We start from the raw sequence: 10,133 nt of genomic DNA on the forward strand, positions 1-10,133 counted from the left end.
TTCCTTAAAGGACATGTGCTTTACCCTTCCCCAGTCCCCTCAAATTTAACCCAACTGACATCATAGTCAACCCCTTCAACAAGACAGAGCCTGGTCATCTCTTATATTTGGGTAGCACTTTATAATTCCCAAAGTGCCTTAACCTCTAAAATGTCATTTAATCTTCACAGCAATGTAGGAGATAGGTTGGACCGGTATGATTCGAGCTTTCCCAGAAGCAGCAACCAAAGCTCAGAGAGGTTAAGTGACTTGCCCAAAGTCACATATCTGCCAGGTAGCAGGGTACAACCATTGGTCTTTGGAACTTTGGTCTAGGACTCTTGGCATTCACCTTTTCATGCAGGTCATGTCCCCTAAAATGGCCGAGTGAAGGTACCGAGAAGTTGAAGAGTCCTGCCACTTATTGGACTTTTCGATAAGGAACTTGGGGGTCTAGAGGTGGCCCTAACAGTTTGAGTGGACCTGGCGCAACTACCAGGGAGCAGGGACTTTTGGGCATGGGGTGAGAACGTAAGGTGGATAAGGAAAATAAATATCACTGTATTTGTGAGAGTTCAGTGCAGATACGGATGCCCCCTAACACATAAAATGGTGCGCTCACACGACCACTGGATGGGCTGGAGATGGGCACCAGGTGGCACTTCCAGGAATAATTTTCCGATTGTACAGAACTCCCTGCAGGGAAGCCACCGCCCACCATTGGACCCACCAAATGCAAGAGCACATGGCACAGGAAGCTGCCAGCATGGCTGATGCTGCTGCAGCTGTCTCTTGGCACTTTAGATCTGGAAAACGAATGCTTAAATGCTGCTGTTGAAAACCTGCTGTTTCTAGCACGTTACCAGCAGAAAACAGCAAAAGGGGCAGGAAGAGTGTTAGATTGGCAGAATTTAGTTCCCGTCTAGAACCACTGCTCACGAGGGAGTCTGGGAAGCGTTGGATTTTGTTTGTTGGTGTCCAGACTCTACGGAACAGGAAGGGACATTACAAGGAGGGCATGATGGACAGGTAGGCCAGTGCAGTTCCCACCATGGTAGCCGGCCTGATGTCCACTCCCTCGCTACCAAGGAAAACCATCAGGCGAGCACTTTGACAATCAATGTTCGGTTCTGGAGTGAATATTTTAAAAGTCTTTATTAGCACAGGAACAACCCAGAGCACACAGTCATGTGTTTGCACAGACACCACGTCTCAAGAATCACTGAGGTACTTCACGGTAGAGTTGAGAATTTCTATCCCATGAAGTTCTCTCAGTTGAGCAGCAAACCTGTCATAACCAGAACACAAACTTCAGGACATAAATGCCATGGTGTAGACACTTGGTGCCTGGAACCATCCCCCTTTAAGTAGCCATACCCCCTTAAGGTGGAAAGGGGCAGTGGCTGTGGCCCTGGGAGCCCTCAGGGAGGCCCATAAAACAGTGCGGACACTCTTGCTGTGAGTGGCAGATGTGACAGGCTGATCTGATGGGACACCTTGGTCTCGGAGACTCCCCAGGAGGTTGCCACTTTGAGCTCATGCTAACTAATGTGCCTTGCTTTCAGTGGAAGAAAGAGTTCATCCATTCCTTCCACTTGAACCATCAGACAGAACTTGAAAGGACCTTAGATGTCATCCAGGCCAACCCTCTCATTTTTCAGAGGAGGAATCAGAGGCTGGAGGCTATAAAGGCGGCTGCCCCAGGAAGGTACCCCACAGCTATGCCGGGGCTCCATCACTCAGCCACAGGTGGGAGCCTTCTAGGACTATGAATGATAGGTGTTTAAGTGCATCAGAATAGGACCAGAGCAGAGTAGAAGTCTGAGCTAAAGAGAAGCAATGTATACAGTTAAAGCAAAGATCTCCTGCCCTGGCTTGTCAGGTGGTCTTAGATGTGCCGCTCCACAGCACCTCCCTTCTGTTTTCATCATGGGAGGTCTAACTTCTTCTGGAAAAGTCGAGGAGAGAGAAGGAGGGAGAGAGAAGGGGATATGGTGTGGGAGGGAGAGGGGGCAGGAGTCCAAAGAGGGGAAGGAAAGACTGAGGGAGTGGAATGGAGTTAAGACAATGGCAGCACGTGCCTTGAACAAATCCCTGTCACATCAACAAATATCTTCCCTCTCTCTGGGCGGAGCCCGAGGGCTCCCAATTCCCCCTGGGAAGTCTTCCTCCAGAGGAGCAGCTACTGGGGCCCTACACCTGTCTGCACAGAAGGAACCAGGACTTCTGCGCTCCCCACAGGGTTCTGTGTGGCAGAGTCCTAGCCACTGCACGGTGCCTCGGCTGGGCCTTCCCTGCTTGTTCTGAGATGTGACTGACACGGGCCACCCCATCATACCTTGGCTCGGCGGTGCACAGCTTCCCCAGAGCGATCCCTGCGTTCAGCTGCACAGCTGTCTTCTGCGCATCGCTGCCTGCGAGCTTCAACAAGACCTGCACGATGTCTGTCTTCAGCAGGGAGGACGCCGCCTGCGGCACCTCCATGCAGTTCCCTAGGCAGAGGGCAGCGTTGCCCACCAGAATCTCATCCTCGGAGCTGAGCAGCTCCTTCAGAACACTGAACTCTGCAGGGAGGGAGGAGAACAAGCACTGATCCCTCTAAATCCCAAGCAGGAGGCTGGGAAGGGAACACGAGAGGCACAGGGAGCTGTCAGTGGATGCCGAGTTCCACGAAGCTCCTCGGCTCCTTGCTGTGTCTCTGAAGTATCTCAGGGGTTCAGAGCAGTTCAGAGGGGTTCAGAACACAGACGGTGCGTTTATGAATGCTCTGCGGCACCTGGACAGGTCTGTCTTCTCTAAAGTCCTCGGTCTTAATCTCTACTCCCTACCCGACAGCCCCTGAGTGGGAGGCCACCAGCCTGCATCCTGGACTGGGGGGTAAGTGACAGGCTCAGGAAGGTTCCTATTTCTGTGGCGGGACCCCATTCAGTTCCCTTCCCTGTTCCCTTCCCGTGCATCCAGAGGAGGTGTTAAGGAAAATAGTAGGCTGCATCTGTTGGGAATTCTGCTTCCAATGACTGCAGCCAATTTCAGTTACTAGACAAAAGCTAGGCTCAGACTCTGATGTTTTCCTTATTTCCTAGACATTGAAGCCCTGTCTCTCTCCCTTCCTCTGGAGAGGGAAGAGAACCTGTGTTAGGTCAGTCTAAGCAGAATGTTTTAAAAACAATTTCCATTTAACTTGGTAGCCCCCAGCTTCGACTGGGCCTGCTCCCTGCGTGCAGCCGAAGGCTAATTAAATACTGTCAGAGCCTGAGGTAAAATGACATCTTACTCTGCAAACATTGCTGAAGTCTGGGGTGAGGTTTGAGGCATTATGCTAAGTCTTTCCTCACTGCTCATCTGCAGTTCCCTTCGCAGCTTCAAGGCCAGATTAACCTCTGGGACGTAGGCTCCACTAAATGAAACCATCACTTACTTTTATCCAATCTTGTCACTTCTTCTCGCGCTTCGTGATAACTATTAGTGCAGATGGCTAGTGTCTTTACTGCATAACGTGATGCAGTCTGGCCGCCCGTCTAGATTTCCGAATGAAATTAGAAAAACAAAATCAATCCTATGATTGTCCTTGGCCAGAAACCACAGTGAGCAGCTATGATTGTGCTAGTGTCTTCCTAAACCTCTAAGAGAGAGTTCCACCAAGAATACCACGTGCTTCCTAGTGAGCAGGCCTGGTCCCCGCCGGATGGAGTGTCAACCACATCCTTTCTAACACAGCCCACACCCCCAGTATGAATGTAGGCCTGTCACGTACACCTGAGTAATTGCCTGTGGAAGGCTTTATGAGAGAGTGGCTGAGAAGAGGATGATGCTGTCGCCTGGCAGATCTACCAAAAAGGGAGGAAAGGCCCTCCCGTGTCAGTTCACCATTTGCGAATGAGGGCTGACTTGCTAAGGCTGTTAGGGTGACAGGCCTGTACAGAGAACATCACGAACCTAGATCATTTTAAGAAGTCACAGCTGTCAAATCATAACCCTTAATATAGCCCAATGAGGGGTCTTTAAAATGCCTATGTGCATGTATGCATGCAGAATGCACATGTGTATGCATGCAATCAGCAGCCTCTGGCAGATATGCAAGAGTTATACAGAGTAAGTGATAGTCATTATGCAACTGGCAGCCTAAACTCAGACCCACTGTCCTGCCCCCTCAACACTGCCCCTGCCCCGGAAGCAGGCCCCACAACAGAGCATGCTTCCTGGCCCCACTCAGCTTGGAGTTTTACGAATAAGTCTCCCGTGGGGTCACCACACTGGCATAGGTGAGTGAACCTCACTGGGTACCTATATCAGGGTCAGGATCCAGATATGGCCGCCGAATAAGTCACCTCACCCTGTCAGGTGAGTCTAGTTAACTGCTGTACTGACTTGCTTAGGTTCACTGGACTCATATCATAAGGAAAATCCGAACATCCTTTTGTCACGTGGTAGCTCTGCACCATACATATGTCGTAAATGGAGTTACATCCCACATTCTCCAGCTAACGAGATAAAGCATCATGAGTGGGAAAACATGAGCAAAATAAGGGGCCTGGAAACTGTTGAAAGTCACTCAGATCATCTTTTTCAAGGACAGAGGCCATGCATTTTTAAGTTAGGCTTGAGTGGTACTTAATTTTTATGGCTACATCTAATGAATAGTCTGCTTATTTATTCGACAATCTTTTGTTGAAATTCCGAGCACAGTCTGGGTAGACAGGCAGAAGCAAATCCCCATCCAAGAAGCTTAAACTCTAGCAGGGGTAAAACAGCAGCACCTCAGTTCTGTTCTCCAAATAAGATGTTCCTGGAAATTCAAGAGGTTGTAACCCAATGGCGTTATTTTACCTTCAGGAATTTAATCATTTTCTTCACGACTCCTGCTCTTAGGGCTTCCTCAACAATTTTCAGAGAGGAAGAAAGGGTGCGGCTGAGAACGCCAGCAGCTCTCTGAGGGAAGCAGAAGGTAAAAGATGATTAAAAGTTCTTTTCAGAAATGCTGAAGACCCTTAAAAGTTAACAAGTAGTTTGGTGAGGCAAAAACAGTCACTAGTATTGGAAGCAAAATATGCACCTCGATTTAAAAAATACAATAATGGCCAAGTAATACAGAGCAGGCACGGTTCTTTTTCACACAACTGCTGGACGGGCAATTCGAAAAGGTGCAAACGTTGCCCCTTGGCACACAGAAGCCTGGATTCCTTCAGCTTTCCACAGGACCAACCAGCTCACCTCTGGGAAAGCAAGTCCTGCCCTGGATACTCCGAGGTGCTGGTATCGCCAGCACCCTTATCAGGTGGGAGACCTCCCGGATTGATCCTCCTGGTCTCTTAGCTTTTCCTTTATCTGTTCTGAATCTTTGTCTTTTTTGTCCTATTTTCTGGAAGACTTCATTTACTTTATTCTCCTATTTTTTTAAAATAGGAACCCATTACTGTTTTATGGCTATAATACTATTTTGAATTTTTTTTTTTTTTGAGGATACAAATGATTACTATTAATTTTTTGTTTCCTATCTCATCTCTATTTTTTTGGAGTCAATTTTTCCATTTATCTTGGTTTTCCTATTTATGTGTATGACTTCCCTGAAATGCCTGGTAACCCTTAGCTGCCCAGTCACATTTATGAAAAAGCAATAAAAATGTTTCAGCCTGCTGCGTTTATGGGGAGTCTGTTGACTAGCATGCAAAAAGGTGGCACTCCTAAATAAGGAGAGCAAATTTTTTTTCCCCCCTGGTCTTTCAATTCCTTTAGAGAAAGAGTGACCTGAATGTATGTCTAAGGGACAGATAGATGCCTGGCTGCCAAATGTAGTCTCCTCATCTCTTACTTCTGCCCTCTGCTGGACCTGATAGTTTGAAGTTCCAAAATCTTCCCTGGTTGCTGCAAGACAAAGCTGCTGCCTTCCCAACTGTGTTACTCCCATCTGCACTCTACACCAAGGTTTCTTTAGCTCTGCTTCATTAATTACCCCTCTTCCAGCTGTTTGCCATCTTCCGGAAACTACTGATCCACCGGTGACCTCTTTCCTATTCACTTTGTCCATGTGAGTTTCTACTTTTTTTCTCCCTAATGCCTTTCATCTCATTTTAATGCGGTCTCCAGAGGGAGAAGAGATAAACCTGTGCATTATCATGTTATCAATCTTGTTTCCCTAACCTGCTTCCTATAGGTGCTAGATGTTGCTACAGTTGACACTACAGATCTTTTTTCAGTCCCAAAACAATAGAAAGAGCACCCTATCGAAATCCCGGATTCCTCTGCTGAAGCCACTGCCTTGCTTAACAAGCTGATCAGCACCCAACTGTGGCATACACACAGTCCTGGTGAAATGTGGTTAAGGAAGTCCTTGAAGGGTTAGAGTAAAACTAGTGTAAACCTAGCTTTAGGTTTAGACCATCCAGAGAAGTCCCAAGTACCCAAGAACAGTGGTGCTTACCATTTTTGGGATTTTTTTTTTTTTTTTTTGGATCTGAGGAAAGCTATGCTGCTCCCAACAACCCCATGAAAATGCACATATACTCAGAATTTTCTACCCAACTGTAGGGGTTCCACGTAACTGAAGACCTACCACACATTCCTGGAGCCCATGTTAAAAACCTTTGCCCTACGATGTCTGAGTTGACTTCAGGGAAGTTGTGGGCATGCCAGCTGCAAACAGGACCCACTGGATCTACCTAGAACCTTTATTATAACCCTGAAGCTGGTCCCAGTCTTAGATCCTTGAAGGGCTGATTTCCCAGATTTGCCCTGGATGTGACCCCAGTTACTTCTCTAGGCTTTAGGGCCCTGACCTAATAGGTGAAAAAGTTGGGGTGATTCCTAATGTGGGTGAATAATGCATCCTAGACTGATGGCAAATAGTTTCTTGTATCATATTAATATTCTCCTGATGCACTGTGTTAACCATTGGCCTTTCTCAGTTTTCTTATCCAAATGTCAGAAACAGAAGTTGAAAGCCATTCCAGCATATATCTCCAAGGGGGCTAAAACTATTATGCATAAACAACCTGCAGGATCACTGGCTTCAAGATACGGGCCTGGCTTTGTTGATTATGGAAAAAGAGATTCTACATAAAATCACCTGGCCTCTTCCATTTGCACAAGGATATCTTGAAATAGGACAAATCAGATAGGTTACGCTGTACAAGCTGTTAAGTTCAGACCAGACAGAAAAGAGATTCTTAACTCGGGTACCTGCGTTCTAGGGGGTAGACAGATGTGCACTGGGTGGGGGTTACCAAATCCCCCGAAACTACAGGCAAATTTGGTATCTATGTGATTATGGGCATCATTCTGAGGAGTTTGTCCTCCCTGTACCTCAGACCAGCAGAATCCCAAAGGTGTGATCACTTCGAAAGGGTAACAAAACAAAAGAAAAACAACAAAAGAAGCTGTTTCTGGAATTCCCTGGGAGAAGCTTACTGTCAGGATTCCTCCATCCTGGCTGTTCAGTAGAGACATGCACCTCCTGCTCGCTTCCATGGTCCAAACCTGCAACGACGGGGACAGGGCGGAGGCAATGTCAATGTTCTGGTCACGTGAATCCTCTCGGAGCTCTTTCTGAGCATGCAAATAAACTGGCCACTCCTTCCTTCTCACCCCTGCCACATTTCTCTCTCAGCACTTTCTTATTTCTTCCCATGTCTATTTCTCCTATCTACAGGGTGATACCTCCAGGGCAGAGACCACATTTTATTTGACTTAGTAAATGCAGGGCCTAGCACCATGCTCAGCACACCTTGCACACTCAGTTTTCTGAATGGATACCTGACTGAGTGACTCACCTATCCCTCAGTGGAGCAAAGTGACAGAGCGTCCACCCAGCCTTCCCCATCTCCACTGCCAGTGTTGGAGTCTTGGGCTCCTATTCTCTTTGTGAAAATGAGAACAGTTCTATGCAACAGCATGTGCTTAGGTTGTCCCAGGATTTCACGTAGGGAGAAAAAATGCTGTACCTCAGAGACAAAGGGGGACTGAAGGCACAAGTTCATCATGAGTCCCAGGAGTGCATATATGACCTCTCTGAACAGGTCCACATCCTCCTCACACCTGGCCTTTGGAAACAAAACAAGGTAATCCATGACCTTTCTGCCTTGCAGCTTTGTATGGTCATCTCTTCCCCCTGGAAATGGTCTCAGCGTTACTCATGCTCCCTAAATTGTCAGTGTCATGAACCTGAGTGATGGTGGAAGATCAGAGAACAGTCTATGAGCTAGTGTTAGTATAGGAGACTCACATGGAGTCTCTTGTGACTCTGGTTCAGCCTGGGCCTGTGTTTAAGCCGAAGAGTGACCTGCTCAAATGGGTGGTCACACCAACTCTACCAGAAAACCCCTCCAGCCTCTCCATGGTGGATAAGACCTGATGTGAAGGGCTCTTTAAAGCCAGCTGCCCATGAAATCTATGGTTACAGAAGGGATAAGCCACTGGCTCCAAAATTTCAAAAGAAATTTTGAAAAAGCTAGATAATTAGAAGAAACCAACTCCCTCTCCCCCACCCCCAACCAAAGCAGATAAAGACCAACTAAAATTTAAAAAGAAAATCTAAAATACCATGAGGCTCAAGCAGGCATTTCCAAATTCTTCAGAGGCAGACATCTGCCTTCGGGTGGCAGCCTCAGCACTGAGGTTTCCCATGAGGGCAATGCACTGGCTGAGAGCCAAGGTATTGGTTACCCTGGGATCTCTCTTCTAAAAGTCAATCAGGAGAAAGCAGATCAGCAGAGAGCAGGCCGTGATACCAGTAATAATCCCTCACTCACAAAGATGCCCAGGAACCAGACAGCACAGTGTCATACGGGGGCATCAATGGGGTCACGCTGGCAACAGGACAGAAACACACAGGGGTAGACCCCAGAGCACCCTGGCCTGGAATAGGGAGGCCTTGGGCTTAATCCCAGCAAATCACCAACCAGCTTAGAGAACGCGGGCAAGCCCCATCCATTCCCGGAGCTTCCATTCCCCATCTGAGTCACTGGGGTTCAGACATGCTCTCTAAGATCCCCTGAAACTCCTATGGCTCACTAGGGACAGGGCCTAATCGCAGCACACTCTCCTAGAGAGCCCTCTATCCCCTTGCTATTTTCTGCCTCATCAGCTCAAATCACCATATTTGCCCTTCTGACCAGGATGATGACTTCCATTCAGGGGACAGGGCTGCATGTGGTACTTGTGCCAAGACTTAGGGTCAGAAGGGGACTGATGGAGACTGACAAACTCTGCCTTCACCTAAGGTATAGTCCACATCCAGCTTTTTCTCCCCTGTAATTAGCTTTGTCCATATGCTGTCTCTACCTGCCCTAACTACAGTTGTTTCAGTAACTAAGAATTGTGTAAATTCCAGCCGTGAATGAATGATTAATCAACCTGATAGACAATAGGAGTTCTGGGGTATGAATTGTGTTTAAACAGCTTTGCTCATGCTCTTGAGAGTGCCTGTCCTAGATAATAAAAATAAGGACTTGCTCACCAGAACACCTGTGAGTGCCGGGAGAACACTTGGAAGGTTGGCCTGGAACCAGACTTGGAATCTGTTGAGAAAATATCAGCCATGATTTATTTCTACATTATACAAACTATAAGGGAAATATAGTCTAGTGCCTTGGGTGATGGAACAGACAGCCACAAACTCTGGGCCCATGTGATTTGCAGTGTGTCTGGATGGTTCATTGTGAACCATTCACTCTGAAAGAGAATGTCCCTAGGCATATAAATGTGGCTTTAATTTCTCTAAGTCTGAAAAACTGCCTTTGATGTTAAACAACAGATCTCAGATGGCAGCTCTCTTATGCACAAATTGCTTGAATCTCTAGGCTTCTACCAAACTGACCTACCACCACCCCTGCCTCCCCTTGCTCTGAGTCTACGGTGTGTGCTGTACAAACAGGAAATACAGTGCAAGCATGTTTCCTTGTCATAGTCATGAGGAGGGCCCGATATATACATGTCTACACATGCTGGAGCAGCTATTACACATTTCCATCTTGTTCCTATGGCCTGTCTAGGATCACAAGCAGGTCTCTCTCATATGATCATTTCTAAGCGAGATGTCCAAAAGTTGGTAAGGAAACTAAAACAAACAAACAAACAGAAGCCGAAATGCACTGGGAAAAAAAACGCTTAAGAATTATGAAAAACTGAAGACCTTTACTGTCTTCCCCAGCAGATAAACA

General features: G+C 47.1%; 1 protein-coding gene across 2 annotated transcripts in view; it reads right to left on the bottom strand.

Annotated features, from left to right (window-relative positions):
- Positions 1-1,115: 1,115 nt before the first annotated feature.
- Positions 1,116-10,133, bottom strand: part of TTC12 (tetratricopeptide repeat domain 12) — a 43,226-nt gene continuing 34,208 nt past the window's right edge. For both annotated transcript variants that reach the window (XM_015590087.2, XM_006912804.3), the window contains 8 exons: positions 9,431-9,491; positions 8,515-8,652; positions 7,917-8,015; positions 7,384-7,452; positions 4,807-4,908; positions 3,398-3,497; positions 2,318-2,543; positions 1,116-1,267 (listed from right to left, as the gene is read on the bottom strand). In XM_015590087.2, coding sequence (XP_015445573.1) covers positions 1,192-1,267; positions 2,318-2,543; positions 3,398-3,497; positions 4,807-4,908; positions 7,384-7,452; positions 7,917-8,015; positions 8,515-8,652; positions 9,431-9,491 — 871 coding nt within the window. In that variant the 3' untranslated portion in view covers positions 1,116-1,191. The remainder of the gene's footprint in view (positions 1,268-2,317; positions 2,544-3,397; positions 3,498-4,806; positions 4,909-7,383; positions 7,453-7,916; positions 8,016-8,514; positions 8,653-9,430; positions 9,492-10,133) is intronic.

This window comes from Pteropus alecto, unplaced genomic scaffold, assembly GCF_000325575.1.
Source record: "Pteropus alecto unplaced genomic scaffold, ASM32557v1 scaffold224, whole genome shotgun sequence".
In the NCBI taxonomy this organism is placed as follows: Eukaryota; Metazoa; Chordata; class Mammalia; order Chiroptera; family Pteropodidae; genus Pteropus; species Pteropus alecto.